Here is a 23,523-nt window from a genome sequence, read left to right on the forward strand (position 1 = left end):
AGGTATCATCTGCAAATAAGCAGACTTTCCAACAGTTGGATACCTATAGAAGAAGGTCATTAATAATAATAGCAAAAAAAACAATTGCCCCGAGGGCTGAACCCTGTGGCACACAAATACGGATTTCAGTATAAACAGATTGAGCACTCTTCTAACTTTCATGTATGAGTTCTCTCAATCAAGAGCCAGCCCTCTAATTCCCAAAAGTCGAATTTGTTTAAAAGTATTTCATGGTTAACCATGAACAAATGCTTAAGTGAGATAAAAAATGCCAAGAGATTTGTTACCTCTATCATGAGCATTAACAACTGTTTATACAAAAACTCAATTAATTGCATCAATTGTAGATTTATCTTTAATGAAGCCATATTGGACTTCAGAAAAAAGACCATTTTTAATTATAAATCAAAATAGCCTATTCAAAAATATTTTTCCGATTATCTTAGATAAAGGTTTAATTATGGCATGTTTGAAACTCTCGGGAAATATTCATTTTTCGAATGAATTATTTATTAGAAACGTAAGAGGTATGGAAACTGTACCTTCTACAGACTTTATCAACTTAGATGAAGTACCATCAATTCCAGTGTATGTTTTATGTGTAAAAGGTAAAATCACCTCTAGACTTCCATTTCAATCATCCTACGTATAAGAATAGTAAGTCAGAACAATACTTGCAAGACGGAGTTGAAGGTGGGATTTTAGATATAAGTGATTGGGCATAGTAAAGATGGATTCTGGAAGAACGTTCATTAAACACATTGGTTATTCTCCATGGGTTATGTGCTGCAGTTTCATTTGCCAGAATCAGGGATAAATCCATTTTTTCTTTACAGTGATAAGTTTTTCTGGCATTTAAAATGGAGCAAATAGTTTTAGATTTATTGAAAGATACCTAATGCTGTTTTGTGTAAATCATGTTCAGACTTCGATTTCCTGATCTCTTTTTTTATAAGTAGAACGAACCCTCTTATATTCCCTACACAGGAGATAATCAACATGAAGATGTTCTGTCTCAGAGTAAAGAAACTCCAATCTATCTTCGAGTTGAAGAACTACTTGTAAAGGATTCTTTTGTATTGAGTGTTTTTGCGTTTTCATTTTTCAGCAATGGAAAACATACCCACACGATGCTTAGCTGTACTGTGAAAAGTGCAAAATTGAGCGTTACAATCAGTTACAATCATACGTGTTATAGATGTCATCATACTCTCATTCTTCAGAATATAATAGAATGTTTCAAACTTTTCCTTAGAAAATAACACAAGAAGTGCTATGAAGTCTTAATAACAGCTTCCTCTCCATGATGATTAGATAACGGAACATTAACAACCTTACTTGAGATTAAATTTTCATCTCTATTGGTAAAGATATTGTCTAATACAGACAATAGTGGGCTGATTTAGCATGTTTAACTTTCTCAGCTGGTGATTGGGCATATGGTGAAACAGAAACCAAAAGATGTCATTCCATGTATAAATTGTCTACTAGATGCTGTGTCATTCAATAGATCTACATTAAAGTCACCAACAACAAAAACCTGTGAAGAACAACCAATACAAAATCATAAAGTTTAAACAATTCTGACAATTGTAACCAGGGATTCGGTAAACTGCAAGAACAAACAAGGGAACATGATGATCATTACTTATCTAAACCTTGCTGCTGCTAACTGACAGATTCAGAACAGAAATTAGATATATCAACTTCATCATACTGAACAGTTGATGTAGAAAGAATACACACCCCCTTTTCTCTCTTTTCACAGCAAAATCAGTTGCATTTTCTGATAGCCCTACTCTTTACTTTTGTGCGAAATAAACCATTTGTTTGATGATAAGACTTAAAGTGACTAGATCACGCTGAAATTATTTGTCTGTGAATGATGAATGGGAGAATTATACCAGACCCTGGTTTTATATTTAAACTCATATCTTCACCCATTCTCATTTCGTATTTGATTTGACTGACATGACAATGCACCAAAGACTTGTTGCAAAACATTAAATAAATATTATAAGTTTTCAAAGCAACCATTAGCATAACCGTGTGCTTAAAGTGACGTGGTCTTTATAGTGCCTCTAGTCAAACGAGAGACATGGTTTTTACAGAGAGAGTTGTTTGTTTACTTCAATAATAGTAGTATTTTTAAAAAAACTTGACATAATGCTCTAGTAGTATACCTGGTAGAACAATTTGAGCTTTCGTAGCAAATTTCAATAATGTATTAAACCTGGGAACAAGATTTTGCAGTGCCATGTATATAATTAAAGTAGTTTGAACTAGCCATAACTATAATGTAATCACCCTAATTCGCTTCATTCAACTTGTGAACAAGCGAGGACTTAAACCTCTAGCACTTGATTCGTTATACCATTCGGCATAACATATATAACAACATTAAATTTAGACGTTAATCTTGCCTGTAACAGTTTAGAAAAGCTGATTCCCATGGCTATCACTGGACAAATTCTTTGAGACTTTGAGTTGAGTTTGAAAAGGCTGTATCAGTTGTGGTCGATACCCCGTCGAAGGTACGAACCTCGCATGTATGACTAGATTTGCTTGGCTTATTAAAATTAACATTATTATTCAGCTTTATGATTTTTACATATTTAATAGGGTTTTTATTAAATTATTTCTCAGGTGGACAAACTTCGGAAGATTGATCTTTATTTTCAACATCCAAAACAGAAAGTGTCTGAAACCTTAAAATTTTACCGATAATACTCTATTTCTAACTTTAGATTTTTTGGGACAATCAATTGTCTAAGTATTTTAATTCTTATTCTTTATGGATCTGCTCGTCGTTTGTTTTGTTTGTATCCTGGTAAAGTTTTACTTCATGTACTAGGTCCTTGCAAGTTATGTGATTTTAACACAGTTGGTTCGAAACCAACCCTTAAATGACATTAATAGACGACAGTCATGTTATTACACAGTTGGCTTTTACAACAGCTATATTAAAACCGCATTCTGAGCTATATATATATATATATTTTTTTTTTTTTTGCAATGAACATATTACTAGTTATATTCAAACTTAAGGTAACCGTCATAGCGGCTTCCTTATTTAAACTAATCAGAGAATTAAAAGACAAGCCTCAGATTTATACTTGCCTATACATAACAACGGCCGGTAAGTTGCCTTATCTCTATTCCCAGCATCATTATTGTTACTGACTCAACAAAATACATATTTACATAAATAATTCACAGTTGGAGCCAATATATCAATAACGGTTCCAACAATACGCAGTTTGATACTCTGAGACAATACAGGACGTAAAGAAATCATGTCATTACTCGTTACATAGTTTGCCATTTCGCTAAAGAAAGATACAATTATAATGTCATCAACCCACTTGGGGACCGTCCCTAAATTACGTAGAGCTAAAATCGGTCTTTCCAGATCCCCTCCCACCCTTGTAACGATAACATTAACGGTGCGTAACACTGCTAAAAACCCCCATCCCTCCCTCCACTAAGGCCGTACATAATTTAGGGACGGTCCCTTGTTGTTTGAATCACATTTATTTAAAATTAGATCTTTATTTTTTCTAATAACAATTTTATATCTTCAAATAGAATATTGTTTTTCTCTTTCAATTGCTTAAGTTAGTCACTGCCTCAAGCTTTTTCAAAAGCAATATCTACTTTCTCGTCCGCCAAGGTATTAATTTCTAAATATCAGCTATTCACGGGCGATTTTTAGCTCGTAGAACTCGGTGGAAAGAAAAATTGCTTCTCAGTTTCTTTTCAGAGTCCAACTTTTCAATTTCGTTTCTGTTACGAAGTGAAATGGATGTAGTTTTGTAGTTTATGTAAGGTCGCAAATTTGTCATCAAACATAATACATATAACTTATGTACCATGGGAAAGGTACGTCTATCTATGTTTACTCAATAGCAATGCCTGATGGGTTCCTGGCGAGAAGGAATCCTAATCATTACCAGAAATCCTTTTCCTTTATCAACTTGGATTCCAGAATTCTATGCTTTCTAATTACTAACAATATACTACACATAAGGTGGTAAATGTGTTGTAAATATTGGCAATATCCACCAATAATTTTAACAATTAAATAGTAATGTGATCTTTTCATTTCTTACATTTAATATAAGTAAGAGGACGATTACTATAATGTCATAGGACTTTGAGGCTGCATGGAAGATCTTAAAGTCTGTCTCGTATGCAAACAGTTTTGAAATGAACTAGTTGAACTGTCTGTGAATGTTGTGTTTATTTAGTAAAATTTAGAATAACTTTATTTAAACTCAGCTTTAATTCCAGCATCCAACTATGTTCGGTTACGCTTAAGTTTATACATTTTTTTTATTTAAATCTAATTTATGCTGTACAGAATAAACAGTTGAGTCAACTAATAGGTTAAGTTAACCTATAAATTGTTCTTTGAAATGAATGGGTTAAAAGACGTGTCAGATTTAAATGGAACAGATAAAATCAATTCAGAAGTTTGTGTCAAATTAACAGAATTAGGATGTTGTGGTATGTGTTCTTTGAGGTATTATGGTGAAACTAGTGCTGAATATTTCAGAGACTTCCATAAGAGCATTGTTGATAAAAAATATTCTACACAGGTAAGAGTTAGGTTAGCCTACTTGTACACAAGTCAGGTCTAGAACCAGGGTTGCTAACCATCCCGAGTTTGTCAGGACAGGCCTGACTTTTCAGAGTGTCCTGGATTTCAACTAGGTTAATCCTTAACAGGACTAATTGTCCCGATTTTTCAAATAATTGAGTAAGCGACACAACAATCGTTTGTATATGGAACTGAATGACTGGATCACAAACACTAGCTCATATTCCAAGCATTTTGTATGGGACTGTACTACAGCTACTGTGAAAAACAAAACTACAGTTAATCTATAAACATTTATTTAATTGTACCACTTCTCAAGTATAGAGTTTAAAATTTCAATTGACGATATTACAAACTTTGTGTATAATAAACATAATGTACACAATATTTCTTTTAATTCTAAATTTTGATAATTCTATTGTTTTATATTAAACTTAGATTTATGTTAATTTTGTTTACATTGTAAATAGTTTTGTTTTAACATTTTCAAGCCCAGCCCTATTTTGGAGTACAGCACACAAAATCAGTTTTCTAGCCTATTGTATTCACTTAGTATTATAATTACGGAATATAATAACAGGTGTATATAGTAACGATATTGCTAAATAACATCATTTTTGTCGATGAAATGTTATTTCATATAAAAAAATAAACTGCCATGCCTTGTTAATAATGTTGACATGTCGTAACTTGTAACTCACTCATCTCCTATATAATAATAATAAAACATGTGAGAAAATAGCGGGAATCCAAGTCAATTAATAGTAATACAAAAAAATGTGAGAGAGAAGGGGGAATCAAGTCAAGTAATCAGAACAGCTGACTACAACTCAGCTCACACTTAAGTTGTAAACATTACAAAAAATCCAGTACTTTGAAGACCGTTATCCGGAGACCAAGGTCAATTTGGTATGGTTTATTATGAAATAATAAAAAAGTTTGCGGTTTAAAAATAACCCTGTTACTTGACGCCATAGTGGCATTACCGGGTTTTGAACATGTTGAAAGTAGCCTACTTAACAAATGTTTGTTCTTTAAAACTCAGGTGTTCCAAAATTGCATGGAATTGAGTAATTATATACTGTAGAATCAAACTTTGTATTTTGTTTTGGTTATAAAACAATAAGTAAGATGAGATGGGCAGGATAAGAAGTTTTTATGGAATTTAAGTAATTTTTAGGGGGACAAGCCGTCAGATACAGACTCCACTTGTTGCCCTGGGACCCCCAGACTTCCATCCTAATTTTTCCTAAAGTCAAGTTGGCAATCCTGGGTCGGAGGACTTATTCAATATTAATAGTTGACCAATTTTAATAAAATTTATTGAATTTCTTGTTAAGGACATTGTCGACTTTCAATTAAGACACTCACTAAAATCTAGTAAGTGATGCCTCTATCTTTCTAAGTGATTCAAGATATTGATATTAGTGTTTGTACTATATAAGTGTAGAATCAATCCAATATTTAGCTAAGAATCTATGAAAGACACTGTGTACCTAGGTACAGTGTACAGAGTACGAGGAGCAGATCCGATTTTTATTTCTCATAGTAGGCTATAATAATTCATATTTAACCATTTCGATATGAAGGACATTATCTGTTTAAAATACTGGCGTTTTTATTTTTGAAATGTTTTATTTACATAAAATCTTAGCATCTGAACATATAGATCTTGATAAATTCATTGTTTTAAAATATGACGTAATGGACAATTGATCACATAATGGGTAATTATTAGCGAACAATTTTACTTTTTTGTAGATGAACAGGCCCTAATTTTTGTGGATAGAAGAGTGATTAAACGGAGAAGGTTGCAGCAGTTCATTTTGTTTCTAAAAATTGTTCTCAGTAGTGGCATGTCAAACCTTTCCCTTCTCACAAAAAGAGGTGGTAGAAAGAAACAGGATTTTTCTGGACAATTGCCGTCGTTCAGTAATACAATGATGTCCAGAAAAATCTTGTTTTCTTCATAATTCTTCCATTGTCAAAAACAAACTTCAAAGAGGTGATAGATTCAAAAATTCAGCTACATCTTCAAGTGAAACATCCATGTGTTGTAGCCAAGTCTGCAACCAATGGTGCGCAGGAACTAAACAATGGTAATTCAATATTGGTCTAATCAGTGCAACAAATAAGGTTTTCATTGCTTCTATGCTTGGGTGATGAAAGCCAAATTCTACATTTTTTAATAAAATAAGCAGTTGGTACTGTCATGCTCACACAGACCCAGTTCTTCTATTTTGCATGGAACATGGTGTTATTAGCACTACTATAAGATGCTTTGATGACTGATCTTTGTTATGCAGTAACTTGCATACCAATTCTCAATATATAATTCTAAACCTAATGTACATTATAGGTCTAAGAACTGGTCTGTTTTACATATTTCTTTCTTCTATGTGGACTAGGATTATTAAAGATTGAAGCAGTGTTTTCATGTTTTTATAGGTGTTGAGTGAAACTGAAAATCCGTTAAAGAGACCAGCAAACAACGCATGCGTAGCATGTCTTGGTATGCTTCAACCTCCAATGTGTGATAAAGTTATTGATAAGGTAAGTCATAAATGTTGTACTGTATCATGGATCTACAAATCTAAAGTTCTGTGGAATTAGTTTGTAGAACTATTGTTATAGTTAATTATTGTGATTTTTCAGCATACATCTGTTACATTATTCTGTGAATATTTTCCACGTTCAAAGTATTTAACGTAAACATATTTGTACTTTCTATTTCATCGAACACAATACGGTAAGTACATAAAATGCCTTTAGCTTATTATAAAGTTTGAAAAATAAATTTATTGATTAAAACAATATTTATCAATATCGATACCGTATTTCATTACCATACATAGTCTATATTTTACAATTCTGTACAACTGTAGAAAGAATATATAAATATAGCATGTACAATAAACATTTCTTCATATTTTTCTAAATGGCGGCCTATTGCTATGCTTTTTATCTCGAGGGACTTTTGCACATCCCACAAGTGTTCTTTTATAACTACCAGTTTACAATATCTGCAATATTCTGCAAATTGCTGAATACAACCGATCAGGTCCTCCTGAGGAATTCACCACCCTTGTTCAGAGTACAAGAGATGGTGTAGGATTCCCTTGATATTGCAGGGCAAAGGGCAGGTGTTCAGCAGTTTCATCCTGAGTGGATCCTCCTGAAAATACTGACCCTGTGAAGTTGTTTCCTCAGCTGCCCATGTTCCGTAATTAGGCCCACAACCTGAGAAGACAGCTTAAAAAGCATTGTATTTTGTTTACAAATGTAATTCTCTTTATTATGATTTTTTGTTGATCAGTTCAATTACGAATGTAATTTTAGGTCGTTAAGTTAACCTATACGAGATTTGATAACAGATCAAGCATTTTTAGTTTCAGTACCCTCCATCTATTGTTGCAGATTGTTGAAGCTGTTAGCAAAGAAGACTATGACAACCCAACATTCAATGTAGCATTCACCCTTCCGGTCAGTTTCTACCTGCGCGCCCACGCGCTGCTCGTACTGCTGGCAGACAGTTACCCCGATCACATCAGGACTCACCTGCCTCTCGGTCTGGTCACCGTGGGTGTAAAGGACGCGTGGAAGTATGTGTTCACTGATCAGCTGGCCAAGAGGATCAATAAGACGTTCAGCAACGAGTCAGACCTCAAGATCCAGATTAATATTCAGTACGAAGACGACCATGCGGAGATCGAGTGTTTGTGAGTTCTCCTTGTTGTCATAATAAACATTTTTAGTTGATTTAATAAAAGTGAGAGTGAATATATGCAGTACATAAGTACCAAATATCAAGTTTACATTCTGGTTGATTATTATAATACGATTTAACAGGCTCCTTGTTTACTGGATAATAATCGATAGGAAACTCTCTGTCATTGTAAAACAGCTAAATACTGGTAGAAATGCCAAAACCTGGTTAATGTTAATGTTTTGGTGTGTAGTTACTGTATATAGATTTTATGTTATATAGTCAAAATCTTTATTCTCTCCTTATACACAAAATTAACCTTTATACTTGAAGTAGAATATACTTTTTGAAGTAATTAAATTAAATTTTTTTCAACTACGCATTCCTTATTTTGTGATCATTTTATTGAAGTTATTTTATTTAAGTAGCATTGTAAAAGTATACAAAAATCCAACACATTATATAGGCCTATGTCTAGAAAGCGAAATTTTACTTTTGGAACAAAATACAATTTAAGGCATTTATAGAATGTAAATTGTTTTCACTTATTTGCAACCACTGGTTCGTGAGCTACATCAGAACTTCTATTATTTGAATCAGTTGATAAGAAAAAAACTTGGTTTTTCTAGTTTTTGAATTATTTGGATGGGGTCTGGTCACAGGGATTATTGTAAGTAACTGGATTTATTGTACTTAAATAACTAGAGACAAGACAAAGACAAAGACAAGACAAAGACAAAATTATCTTTATTGACATGGACATAAAGTACAGTCATGGCGTCAAGAGTTTTTTAGCTTGAGGTACATGGTCATTCAATGAGAAGGTCTCCCCATCTGCAGGCATTCTTCAACAGAGTAGAACTCCCTCTCCATTAGCCACTCAAGAAGAGCTCCTTTAAAATTCTTGTTGCTTCTTTGTGATTTCAGCTTTGATGGAAGGATGTTGAATAGCCTTGCCCCGATATAGGAAAGCTTTTTTTCATAGGCAGTCAGGTGGTGTGCAGGGAGTCTATAGTTAACTCTGTTCCTGGTATTATAGGAATGGGTCTCCAAGAATTGGTCAAGTCCTTTGTGAACTGCATATATTATTACTTTGCTGATATACAGGTTGGCCGCTGTCTGCAGCTTCAGTCTCTTAAATACCCCTCTGCAGGAATCTCGAAAGCCCAATTCAGCTATTATTCTGATGGCCTTTTTTTGCAAGAGCAGTACCCTTTGTAGATTTCTTTGAGATGAAAACCCCCATATAGTCAGTCCATAGCGCATTAACGACTCAAATAGCGCAAAGTAAGCTGTTCTTGAGGTTTCTGTGTCGCTGATGTGTTTGAGTCGCTTAATGATGTATAGGGCAGTGCTAAGTTTTTTGCACAATTGGTCTACATGAGCTTTCCAATTGAGATCACTGTCTAGGGTTATCCCAAGGTATTTGGCCTCATTAGATGTTGAGACATTGGGTAGCTCGAGAGCACTCCTTCTTTGTGGGCCAAAAAAAAGCTGTTGCGTTTTTTCTTCATTCAGTACAAGATCATTTTCCTGACTGTACTGTTTTACTATACTTGCAGCAATGTAGGCATTAATTTCCAGATCTTTAACATTCTTGTGTGAAACCATGAGGGCAGTGTCATCAGCATAGAGGAATACTTCACAGTGGTCCTGTAGCGTCGAAATGATGTCATTTGTGTATAAAATAAATAGTACAGGGCCAAGCACAGACCCCTGCGGAACTCCTCTCGTTATCTGTGTTTGTGTGGATCTAAATTTATGAGATGTCTTGTTGACCACTTGAGTTATTTCAGTCATTTGTGTCCTTCCGCTGAGATAGCTCTGGAGCCACTGATGCGCTGCATCTCTTATTCCTAGTGTGTGTAGTTTATCTAGAAGGTGTTTGTGGCTCAGTCTATCAAAAGCTTTACTAAAATCAAGTAAGATTCCTGTTGTTGTGGCCCCCTCTTCAGCTGCATCAATGATAGTCTCGACTAGTTCAGTTATGGCTGTGGTGGTGGACTTGCCTTTTCTAAACCCATGTTGCCGGCTGGTTAAAAGATTGTTGTTTTCTAGATGAGTAAGTAATCTTGTTAGTACTATTTTCTCAAAAATTTTTGATAGGGTGCAGATGAGAGATATAGGTCTGTAGTTGCTGGCCAGGGAAGTGGGTCCTTTCTTGTACTTTGGATAAATTAACGAGTTTTTTAGGAGAGAGGGGAAGACGCCTTGTTGGAAAGATTGAGAGATATATAGGATCTATAAAACTATCTTCTGCATTGTATTCTAGATGGAAGTAATAAGGTTTTATAATTGAGGACACGTTTTTACTTCCACAAAAATCTAATATAAAATCGCTTTTGCGATTGTAAAAACATGCCTTCCATAAAACCTTCCATCGTCAATAACAAACTTTAAACAAAAAATGTAATGTTAAACTTAACATTACCATTTCTATTCCAATTCATACATTTAAAATGTTAATAATTTTTTCAGTTAAGAGAAAGTATACTAATGAGAAGAACGTATAATTTTTGACATCAAGATTATTAAAATTTAGATCATGTTAATGTAAATTTTCTGCATATTGCAGATCGAAGGAATAAACTAGAAACACCATCAGCTGTACTCCATGATAGTTTCAAAACCTGTGTGTAAATCTCTGTACCTAGATAACGTTGTTTAGTTTATAATCACCTTCCGCTTAGAACAGCGTCTGAAATCTGGCACTGTCGCAGACTTGACTGAAATCTGGCACTGTCGCAGACTTGACTGAAATCTGGCACTGTCTCAGACTTGACTGAAATCTGGCACTGTCGCAGACTTGACTGAAATCTGGCACTGTCGCAGACTTGACTGAAATCTGGCACTGCCGCAGACTTGACTGAAATCTGGCACTGTCGCAGACTTGACTGAAATCTGGCACTGTCGCACACTTGACTGAAATCTGGCACTGTCTCAGACTTGACTTGACTGAAATCTGGCACTGTCGCAGACTTGACTGAAATCTGGCACTGTCGCAGACTTGACTGAAATCTGGCACTGCCGCAGACTTGACTGAAATCTGGCACTGTCGCAGACTTGACTGAAATCTGGCACTGTCGCAGACTTGACTGAAATCTGAAGCCTCTGTCTGTCTGAAGAGAACCCAAAAAAGTCAGCGAAGATGTTCAAAATGAATTCTTTGCATCATTTCAACATCAGAGACACCTAGACTATAAATGAGGTCTGTCTGGCTAATCCAGCAGCCATCCATTGTAATCCAGAAGATGTTCACAAATTCTCATCAGGTGCATAATTGTCTAGGTGTCTCTGGTGTCGAAGCGATGAAAAGAGTTCATTGTAATGTCTTCGTCACTTACTTTTTTGGATCTCTTCAGACACATGTGAACTCCTGATTCCAGGACTTTTCAGACCTTTCAGAATTGTCTGTGACAGTGTCAGATTTTAGACGCTGCACTAAGCTGAAGGTGAAATGGAGTTAAACTCATAATTTGCATTGAATCTACCCTTCCGAACATAGCTACGTTATGTGTAGATGCTTTTATTCACTGGGCTAGCTCTAAATTATCTTCTGATTGGTCTTTTTTAGACTGGATATGTACCCGAACAAGTTTAATGAGCAGAAGATCAAGGCAAAAAAATTGCGCCACCTCAAGGGTCCAACTCTGTTGTACTCTCGGAAGACTGTGGAGACGGTGCTGACTCTGGAAGACAGAGATCGCTTTGCTCGCTACTACCCAATACCTCCCGTCGTGCCCACCCACGCTGCTGTCTGCAATAATGTTCTCTTTGAGCACAACTGCATTTACGTTGCTGGTTCGTATATCATCAATCTGGCTTTGGAATATCTTTTAACTCTTTGTAAAGTATTGACATTCTGGAGTGTCTCAAAGAATAAGGGTATAAAAAATAATTGTTTTTATTGTTTCATTTTGCAAATCATCAAATCAACACGATGATTGCTTCCAGCATAGTAAACAAAGTGTGGTTGCCATATGGAGAGCTTGTGAAAGAATTTTGAAAAAGTGGTAATGATATCAAATTGCACTGAGTGAAAAGTCTGGAATGAAGTTTTGTTTTAGGTCTAAAATAATTGGAAGAAGCCCAAGAACTTAATATTGAGAAGAAATCCTCTACTTCCACTAACTCATAGGCGCCAACAGGGCTGTCGTAATTAATTCTTACTCGGCCAATGTCTCTAGTAATGATTCAGAAGTTAGTTTCTTGATGGAACACATATGAAATGATAAAATTGTTGTTAACTTACTACTGTTGCCATAGATTAACAGAAGAAATTTAACTTTTCGTTTCAATACACGTGTTAATTATCTAAAATCATACAAAATCCATAATTGCTTACTATTAGACGCTCAAAATAAAATTACATGAATGTATTTTATTTTACAATATTGACATAAAAGAGCTAAACCTAGAACATGTAATAACTACCTAATGGAACACTTTTTGAGCACTGTTTACACACCAATACAATATTTAAAATTTTTTACAATAATTTACGCTTTTTAACACTAAATGTAATCCTTTGAAATAAATAAAATGTGAATAAAATTTGAGTAATACAGTCAGCAAGTCATCTGTTTGGTTTAAAAACCAAGTGGGATAAGACAAAATATAATGTGGTAAAGACAATAAGATATGTTGATTTGTCCTCTATCTAGCTATACACAAAACTGCTTGAAATAGTTCTGATTGCCAATGATAGATTTCATAGTTTACTGTATTCACAAAGATGTGGTGTTCAAACCGAATACTACATGTTTGTTAGTGATGGATTGTGTTGAAAGAGTGTAACAGCGGCATGATTGTTGAATGAAAATGTTCTTTACTTTCCGGATGGTCTTTAAATTTGTCAATATAATTTTTCTGTACAGGGCGCTACAACAAGTTGGTGCGAGGCCTGCCACAGACGGCTTGGTTGGTACAGGACCAGCGGAAACTGGAGACCTCGGTCCATGAGCTCATCGGGGAGAGTGTACAAGCCGTGACGAGAGCACAAGGTACATGTTGTGCCAACTTGGATTATGTACATGGAATAAGTAAAAGAATATCTAAGTAGGTATTGCCATCCTACTTGGCACCATTTCTACTATGCACGTTTGTATGTTACATTTGCTGCAGAAGAATCAACAACTACAATATCTCTCAATAAGTTGTGGGTTAAATGATGTGCAAGTTCTTGCCAGTCTCAATGCGGTAACAACGTTAGTGTATTCTTTGTTTCCTATAAGAAATATTGTAGAGTTACCAACAAAGACTACTTAATTATCAGTGTTGAGTGATGAATTCTGGCTGACTATTTGATGTAAAACCACATGCGGATTTTTAGTTTGTGTTATATGACCTACATTGTTACCCAACATTTGGTTTAGTGGTGTTTCAGCAGAAAGTTGAAAAGTAAAATGATGATTACTTAAGTATGATAAGTGACTTTTAAATAATTCCAAAAATTATGCATTATTTTAATAAAAAGCATACACTGACGTGGATTAACATTTACCAAAAAACACTCTATATGTTTTATTATTTTGCTTTGCTTATATTTGTTAACAAGTTCACGACAATGGCTTATTTTAGGACTTTTTATTTGGCATTGCATTGTTTAATAATAATGGCAAAAAACTGTAGTTGTTTTTTTTACGTTAAACGTCTAAGTATAACAAAAAATTTATGTAAGATTCACATGTTATTTAAATTTTGTGCGTGTGCCCCATGAGGTACCTTAAAAATTAAGCAATTGTGCAATTGTGACGGGGTACACACTAGTCCAAGGTATTTATTTAAGCTCGAGATCGCATTTAGCAAATCGCCAAGACAGGCAAACAATTAAAACGCAATAAGGAAATGAATAGCAACGAATATCCCACTGGGTGCACAACGCGCTTTACGAAAATTCAGTGTGAACCCGATCGGGTACACGACGGTAGTTATGAAAGATCGCATGTACTCGATGGGGTACACGTCGTCGTGAACATGTTAAATAAAACTTAATTTCAAAATATTTGGACATATTGTATACGCAAACCCTAATTGTACATTTAATCTTATACCTAAAAATGTAATTTTTCTTTATTTGTTCATCGTGTTTTAAGAAGAAATAAAATCATTTTGCTCTTTCTTTCAAACATTTTATACCCTTGTTCTCTGGTTCTGTATCGTTTATTGATAAAGATATTTTTATTAGATCTATTTTTTCATGATACTTACTCGTATTATTACTACGTTTTAAATCAATGCTACCCAATCTTCTGCCAAGATCCCAACATCCAAAATCACAAAATTCTTGTCCCGACCCCTTGAAATTTGACATAGTATCATCATTGTAGACATAGTAGTCACTTTGATGATCATGATTTGATTCTTATGTATTTTAATATACCCACTATATAAAAATACAATACAGCTCTTGTACAAACTAGTTAAAAAATGTAAATTACTGCTATTATTGGTTATGCTATTCTATAATAATTACTTTTTATTGTTTTTCAGTATTGATGGTTTTTTACCTAGTTGAGATGTGTCTGTAGCCCAAATACGAAATGTAAAATTTGGTTTTCAGAATTGGCTTTACGAAGCTAAATGAGACAGGGCATACCACAGATACATAGAAAAACTCGGATAATACCAGAAATTGCAATTAAATATTTACATTTATAGAAAAACTTAATATTAATGAAAAAAACACGGTTTATTTATAAAATAAATTACTGTATTACTACTCAATTATATCATAACTGGTGACAAGACTTATGGGAAGCACGTCAATCGTCAAACAAAAAGGCGGTTGATGGAACAGTGACCTACACTGAATTGTATGCTGATGTAAACCAGTGGTTGAAATTGTAAGCCGTAATATTCTACAGTATTGAAAAATGTATGCCACTACTTGTGTCTTAATTTGAATGGTGACTATGTAGGGAAATAGGCTAAGAATGGAAATTTCAGAACATTATATTAGACAGCCCCTGTATATGTTTAAGTAAGCATATATAAAATATTAAAACTCTGTAACTCCAAGTAATATCTGCTCTATTAATTGTTCCACAACTCCCCCGTGTCTGCCACTCAGGTAACAAGCTGATAGCGTCGGGCCGGGAAGATGTAGATGTGAGGATGTTGGGTTCGGGGCGGCCGTTCGTCGTGGAGTTGATGGGCCCCAGGCACGTCATGCTGAGCAACCAGGAGATCCAGGAGCTGGAAATCAGGATAAACACTCACGGAGCAGGCAGGATAGCAGTTCACAACCTCAAGATTGTGCCCAAGTAAGATTTTGTGGGTCATTATTTGAAAACTTTCAAATGAAAATTTTTTTAATTTACATATTGGGTTTCCTGTTTTTCCATAATACTTTTTTCACAAACAGATGTCTTTAAGGTTCCAAATATTTCACAGGCTTACCCATTGTATACTTTATTGAAACATGAATTTTGTTTCTTTTATTTATAATATTTAATATATAATGAACAGTAAAAGTTAGAGAAATTCGATACTTTTACATATTTTTGTGTGGAAAGGTATGGTGACAGAGCAAATGCTGTGAAGTGCAGGTCAAAGATCACAATTATTGAGAACAGAAGTGACCATTCAGTCATCAGGTTCATCTTAAAAAATTGTAGGAGAATCAGTCTTAACTATTATTTTGTATATTATAATTATTAAAGTTTTTAATGTATGATAAAGTAATCAGAGTAAATATTGTTGTAATTTATGTTAATTTTCTAAATACTACATGACTTTTCTAAGTGGCAATATTTTTATAAAAAGCACTTTTTCAGTTGTTTTTTAAAATTTAGCTATCAAGAATATAGGTCCAAAGTTTACTGTAACGTGTTTGCTTAACTATTTTTGTGCATTTGAATGACTTGTGAATTTTATTTTTCCTTTGGAAACTCAGGAGCAATACCTATGATTAGAAAGAGCCTTTTATAGAAGCCCTTTAAAAAATTTGGCAACCAAACCTATTAGTCCACTATCCTTTTTCTCTGTTGAATTAGAACATCAAAAGTTGAATTTTGAGTTAAGGTTCAGTTCACCTTTCTTTTATTGCAGCATCTGGTATCTAACACTGTCTCAGACTTTTTCTCAGACAATTGTGTACCTGATGAGACAATGAGACTACCACTTCACCTATTTATAGGTGTCTCTGATGTCGAATTTTTCCAAGTTTTAGACAGATACCAGACGCTGCAATAAAAGGAAGGTGAACTGGAGCTAAACTCAAAATTTAATTAAATCAACCATTCTTACCATAGCTATGTTATCAGCAGTTGAATCTTGTTTTAATGTTCTCAGGTCAAAGTATTTTTATATCTGTGATATATCTATCCTAGGGCAATACAGAAATAAAACAAACATTCACCTCTTGGACAATCCACAGGTCATCGTTGGAACTGCTAAAGAAAGGGGAGGAGTTGAAGAGAAAGACGTACGTGGCGTACTGCGCAGCGCGGTCTCTAGACAGAGCTAGGCTGGAGGAGGTCGCAAAGAAGGCACCGGTCACTCTGCAGCAGAAGACGCCTGTGAGAGTTTTACACCGACGCCCCATTGCTACCAGGGCCAAAGTTGTGCACTGGATGGAGGTCTCCGACATCAAACACTGTCAGGAGAATGGTAATGATTAGTTTGAGACAAGGTGTTGTTTGTAGTGTACTCTGTCGGACTATATATATGCAGATGACGGTACTCTTCTGTCAACTCAATGTTAACGATCTTTTAAAAAATACTTCTATTTGGTGTCCTGCTAATAAATTTCTTTTAAATACAAATAAGACTGAAACAGTTATTTTTAGTTTGAGATCATTACTAGATAACATTATTTTTGCCCAGTAGGCTATGTAAGTTGTTTAAGGAATAATTATGGACCGGCAACTGTCTTTTTTTAGAAATAATAATTTTTTTAGTAAATAAATACAAAATGGTGGCTAGTGGCTGAATGAAGTAGAAATTGGAAAAATGTTATTCTTCATTTCTAGCTTAGAATTACACATAAAATCTGAAATACATAGCCGGCCCAACCTTTTTGTTACACTTTGTTTATCACTCTGAACTTTATTGGCAATAGCATACCATATAAACATGGGAAATAAAAACTCACCCAAGGTAATCTCCAAATTCACTTTGTGTGGTTTACATGATTAATAAATCTTAATTTCACTTCTTTTAATAAACATGTACTTCATTTATACCATATTATCACATTGTTATTTAATAAGCTTTAAATTATTGCTCAAAGGATTAAAATGTTACGATTCTGTTTCAAAATTTGTATTATTAATCCTGAAGTTTTAAATTAAGAAGTGCCGATGTATTTTCAGACACAACCTACTTCAAGTTGACTCTGAATACCCAAGCTGGCACATACATCAAGGAGTTCATTCATGGGGACTTTGGCCGTACGAAGCCGAGTCTGGGGGACATTCTGGGTGGAGTGTCTGCAGACTGTCTAGCTCTGGATGTTCAGGTAGGCATCACGTAACCGGAGTGGTTCACTTCTTAGACTAGCCTAGCAGAACCTAGATGTGGTCCAACATAATCAGATGTCATTAAATAGTAGGACTTCCTGGTCAACAAATTGTAGTTTGTAGTTGATGGAGGAGTTTGACGGTTGGAGTTGGTGGGTCTGTCTCAATGCAAATACTTGATACTTGATATTTGAAGTCTTCATCGATGACTGGAATTCCAGATAGATTGCGTCAGTTTGGTTGATCCCGGAAGGTGGGACTAGAAGAGTGGCGTCGCATCCAGCTCAGTGAGTGAATAGAGAGGCTTTTCTATTAATTTGTTGTAGATTTCACTTCTGAACTTTAAACTGTTCAACGCTTTTTTCTCTTCAGGTAGGATGTTAAAGAGTTTCAATGCTGCTACGGGGAAACACTTTTGGGACTTTGACAGTCTACATTTCGGGATATTCAACGCTTATGCTCCTCTGGTGTTGTAGTTGTGAACGTCTTGTCTTTGGGTAAAATTCTGCTGGTTATTCTTTACGTACAACAACGAGTTTAAAACGTACTGCCCATATACTGTCAAAATTCCCAGTCGTCTGAAGATCGGACGACAGTGGTCCAGGTGTTTGGCAGATGTTAGGGTTGCTTATAGCTTCTTCTGGAGCAGCAATACCTCACCACACATAGGGGCATGTCCCCAGAGAAACAATCCGTAGGACAGGTGGCTGTGAAAAAATGCATGGTACACAATTTCAAGGTATTTCTCCGTAATTACATGTTTGAGTTTCCAGAGAAGGAAAACTACCCTGGAGAGCTTTGTGCAGATTTGCGTTATATGCTGATTCCAATCCAGCTTAAGATCAAGCCAAAAACCAAGTAGCTTAACAGTCTCCACATTATCTTCCAGATTTGTACCGCTTCAAAGTGCACAAGATCTGCTGGGTTTTATCTTTGTTTAATTTAAGCTTGTTTGCTGCAAACCACATTTTTGCCACAGACAGTAGATCTTCGGCATCTCTGAGAACTTTCATCCATGCACCCTCCTCTTGAGGACCAGTGTGGTATCAATCAGCAAAAAAGTAAATGCCTGGCCGTTTTAGTCTGAGGTCGTTGACTAGGACGGATGAACAGCAATGGTCCAGTACGGAGCCCTGTGGGACGCCCGTGCATAATTTCCCTGCTGCTAGATGTTGCGCCCACCGATGGAGACTATCTGGCGTCTGTTTTCCAAGTAGTTTCCAGGGTCTGTAGAGCAATTTCCCTTATTCCATACTTCTTCATCTTATCAAGTAGGATTCTATGAGGCACACAGTCGAAAGCCTTACTCAGATCGCATAGCGTTAAGGCCAGCGAAATCCCCCATCCTCAAAGGCCCTGATAATTTCCGCAGACAAAGACAGAAGAGCAGTGGTGGTAGAGCAGTCTCTTCTGAAGTCATGTTAGGTGATCTCCCAACAGAAGGTGAGATTCAAAGAAATTTGTCAATTGAGTTTTTAGAATTGTTTCTAGCACCTTAGACATTATCGGGTGAGGACAGAGATAGGCCTGTAGTTTGCAATGTCTTCTGCATTTCCCTTTTTTAAAGATAGGCACAGTAAGTACGTGCAACTTTCAATTTGGCAGGAAAAACACCCTGTCTAAAGGCAAGCTGTTTATAAGCTGTACAAAGAGGAACCACCACAGTATCAATCACTGCCTTTAATACCTTGCATGACACTCCGTAGATGTCAGGGCTACTTGATGCTTTGAAGTTTTTAACAATTTTGGACCACCTCTGATGGGGTCACCTCTTTCCATTGGCTCAGGCAAGGGCCTCTGGCCATGCTCAGCATTTATAGTTCTAAAATTTAACGGGTCCTGTACTCCAGCTGGTATGCTTGACACAATTTCTTCTACAGTGTCGACAAAAAAGTTGTTTAAAGGAGTCTGGACTCGAAGAACTGACAACTTTAGGCTTTTTAGATCTAGAGTCATTAACCACTTCCCAAGCAGCCTTGCAGGGGTTTGGGGGATATTTTCAATGAACTGTACATTGTGGGCCCTTTTTGCGTCAGTAACCTTCGACCTGTAGAGTCTGTTTGTTCTAAGATAGGTCGAGTAGAAGTTGATTTGTTCTTCCACTGACTTGGCAGATTTGTAGCGATCATGAACTGCAACCACGAGAGACTTAAGGTGACGCAATTTTGGCGTGTACCATGTTTTGTCCACAATTTTGGCAGTAGGCCCTAGTTCTTTTACTCTTAACTCCACTAAGTGTTTTAGCTGGGGATAGATTGTCAAATTCAAACATGAACGAGGTGAAAAAATGAATTGAAACAGGATTCCGGTTCCAGAACAGTAGATTCAGGCATTTCCTTCCTCCAGTTCCAGTTGTCCTAATTGCCAAGATAACAGGGGTACATCTTTGACTGTCCTTTTAATAAAATTATAGGCTTCATGCCATGAAGGAGGAGTTGTACCTTCAGATGTGGCTGAGCACGGATAGTTTAAGTGCACAGGAAAAGATAATGGTTTTAGGAAAAGCACAGCCCTGGGGAAACGTACATCTTCTCCCCACTGACTGAGAAGCTGCTTCCCTTTTTCCAAGGTTGTTTGGCTGAGACTTACATTATCCTTATCCATAATCCTTACAGTCTCTATCCTAAGAGATCTAATGTTCCTTGTGAATATCACATCACTCCAGAACAGTGACCTATTAGGTTTAAGGATTTAGGAGTGTCCAGTTTATTTCTCCCTTCTGTTACTCATGTACTACTGTAACAACGAAAGACAACACATGTGATAATTCCTTTCTAAAGATAAAACACATGTTCCTTTGAAGCCCCACTAACTTTTAGCTGTGGAACTCGAGGTCAAATTCCTTTCAGTGGCAGAATATTTTTTGTACCTCAGACTTTATCTTAAATTTGTTCTATTGTCATATGTATTGTATTGTTATATACTATTTAATTCAGGAATCAAGGTAGATTTTCCTTATAAATAATAAGTATATATGTATTTTTAAAATGTAGTCACAGCATGTTTTCAAACATTAAAAAAAGTAAAAAAATACATCAATTAAAAGTTTTTGGTTTGTCCAAAAGTTACGATCGTTTATATAAAAAAAAACAGAATATACAAAAAAATAGGGCATTTTATTATGAGTAAAACTAAAAAGAATAAAAGGTTCAAAATTTTTTTTTACATATTATGGTAAAATATAACAAAACATTATTTTTGTGACAGTACGTGCATCTGGTGCAGTAAGCAAAAACGTAAGAAATAATTCTGAGAATATAAAACGTATACAGTAAATATGTAATGGAATATGAAAATTATTAGAAAGTTTATTATTTATGTCAATTGCACATTTCCCTTTCTATTAATATCCCTATCAATATTGATACGTTTTGAGCATATTTTAAAAACGTAAAAACAAAAAATTTAGAACTTGTTAAATGATCCAATATTTAGCGCTGCTATCTAAAATAGAGCTAAAACGCCCGATATTGGGTTCTTGCAAGTTGCAGGGTTAACCCCTTTGGGATAGTTAGTGTTCAGGTTTTCCATGCAATCAGCCAGTTATTGCAAAAATTACAATGGTTTATAGGTGACATTTTATTTTTTTATTGCAACATATGGGGTTTATTATTTTTATAACAATTTTGATTTCTCATTCACTTCGTGCACAATAAAAAATTGTGGAATAAGTTATGTAAATATTGTAAATTCTATAAAAACAACAAATAACATAAGTAAGTAATATTAGCGAATCTCAACATTCGCCGACACCCATGAGACACTTCTTGTTATAAAAAGTTCCCTTTCTTGGAATATCGTTTACCAAAATTTGAATTTTTTCTTCCTTGCATGAACTTTGCTCTTCAAATTCAAAGATCAAAGGTTAATGTATAGATAAAGGACAAATGAACAGAAACCGATTTTTTTTACCGGCCCATGGAAAGACGTAACTTATGCTTGACATTGTCAAGAAAGAAAGATCTTTTCCGGCAGAAACTATTCATGAAAACCTTTTAGCATTGTTCAAGTCAAAACTGAGTTTGTGCAAACAATATTGACTAAAGATTATTTTTGAGTTTGATTATTTGAAAAGATAACAGGTTTTAGGGATCAAAATTATCTACTTTATCATGTATGAAAAAAACCTGACTATTGACAAAAAATAAAATTGAAAACTAACCAATAAATTATGAAGAACTTGCTAAAGCAAAGTTAAATAAATAATAAGTTGTATTCTATAAAAACGCAAGTGTTTACCTTCCTCATGGCCCGGAGTGGTTAAACTAATCACCAACCATGTCACTGTACAAAATGACTCTGAACAACACATACCACTCACACCAGAGAAGGCTGGAAAAAGAGGCTGAGGAATATAAATTCTGTTTTCTTGGCATCCGTAGAGCATATATTATTCCAATTCTTAAAAGGTAGTATTTTATTTTGTGACATACAACAACAGCAAATGTTCAAAAACCGGTTATCCTTAACATAACAGGTAGAATATTAAGTAGACATTTCGCTAATATGTAGTAAGCACTGATCTTGGATCTGATATCATTAATAGTAGTCAGACACAGTCCACTAACTCATGAAACTTGTGTTGTTCCAGAGTATTGAGCTAGATTGGCCACCAGCGTGAAATGTCAGTCCAGGACTTTATAGAACAAATTTTTTACAATAAACGTTATTTGTTACGTGAAAGTGTATTTTCTTTTTTTCCCTTGGGGCGGCCTACTGCCATGCACTTAAGCCTCAAGGGCTTTTTGCGCACCCCGGAAACACCATGAGGCCTACCAGTCTACAACTTCAGCAGTTCAACAAACCGCCGAAAACAACCTATCAAGTCCTCCTGGGAAAAATTCACCATCCCTGTCCAAGCTACCAAAGATGGCATACCGCTCTCTTGCTATTGCAGGGCAATCAAAGAGCAGGTGCTCAGCAGTCTCCTCCTGCTCATTACACCTTCCACAGAGCGGATCCTCCTGAAGGATGCCAACTCTGTGAAGATGCTTCCTCAGGTGACCATGCCCCGTAATGAGACCAATGACCTTAGAAGACATTGATCTGTTTAATGAGAGAAGGTCCGAAGCCACCTTGGAGGAAGGTGACTGTAATACCATTCTACTCACTCTCAAACCCGGATGCAACCTCCACCTTCTCCCATGCTCCGCGCGAATCCATTTCGAGACAACCCTTGAGGATTCACAGCTTGGAACACCGCACAACGGTTGAGGGCCCGTCATTTACTCTCATTTCCTGTGATTTTCTTTTACATAGTGTACCAAATTAGAATATTTACCAGTTGTTAACTTGCCAGTGGGGTATAGCAGTCTTTTCGACTGCACAATTACTGATTGTCTAATCACATCTCTGCATTGATCTTTCCTTTCATATAATCCTGTATTCCACTAGAAACATTGATAGACTCATCATTCCACACCACCACTGCAAAAGGTCCATGTCATATGTTGGTCCCAAAATATTCAATGCTCTGCTGCATAGCTTGAAGTGAGGCATCTTTTAAAAACAATAAGGTTCTGTGCTTTTGAGAATCCCCACTGGACGCGAGAGATAGGCAACCAAAAGTACTGGACCCTCAATACTTAGTGCGGTATTATTGATAACAGAATTGTTGGTCCTTTTTTTTCAAAAGAGACTTAGATGGAAATATGAACAACAACTTCCTCGTCAATTACTTGCCTAATTTAGTATTGAATATTTCTGAACAAGCTATCCAAGAATTGGTGTTTATTCACAATGTGGGGTGC

At 35.6% G+C, this 23,523-nt stretch overlaps 1 protein-coding gene across 1 annotated transcript; it reads left to right on the plus strand.

Annotated features, from left to right (window-relative positions):
- Positions 1-4,198: 4,198 nt before the first annotated feature.
- LOC124353506 (tRNA pseudouridine synthase Pus10) lies at positions 4,199-22,456 on the plus strand. The gene is made up of 9 exons (XM_046803368.1): positions 4,199-4,601; positions 7,052-7,156; positions 8,021-8,322; positions 11,884-12,110; positions 13,187-13,312; positions 15,382-15,574; positions 16,690-16,922; positions 17,627-17,772; positions 22,365-22,456. Exons 1-9 carry the CDS (start codon positions 4,419-4,421, stop codon positions 22,392-22,394), a joined length of 1,545 nt encoding a protein of 514 aa, XP_046659324.1. The 5' UTR covers positions 4,199-4,418; the 3' UTR covers positions 22,395-22,456.
- Positions 22,457-23,523: the final 1,067 nt, after the last annotated feature.

Source organism: Homalodisca vitripennis, chromosome 2, assembly GCF_021130785.1.
Source record: "Homalodisca vitripennis isolate AUS2020 chromosome 2, UT_GWSS_2.1, whole genome shotgun sequence".
Taxonomy (NCBI): domain Eukaryota; kingdom Metazoa; phylum Arthropoda; class Insecta; order Hemiptera; family Cicadellidae; genus Homalodisca; species Homalodisca vitripennis.

Coding starts and splice junctions, on each gene's coding strand:
- LOC124353506 (XM_046803368.1), top strand. CDS start 4,419: ATGAATGGGTTAAAAGACGTGTCAGATTTAAATGGAACAGATAAAATC. Junction 8,323..11,883: donor CATGCGGAGATCGAGTGTTT/GTGAGTTCTCCT, acceptor GGTCTTTTTTAG/ACTGGATATGTACCCGAACA. Junction 17,773..22,364: donor GTCTAGCTCTGGATGTTCAG/GTAGGCATCACG, acceptor GTGTTGTTCCAG/AGTATTGAGCTAGATTGGCC.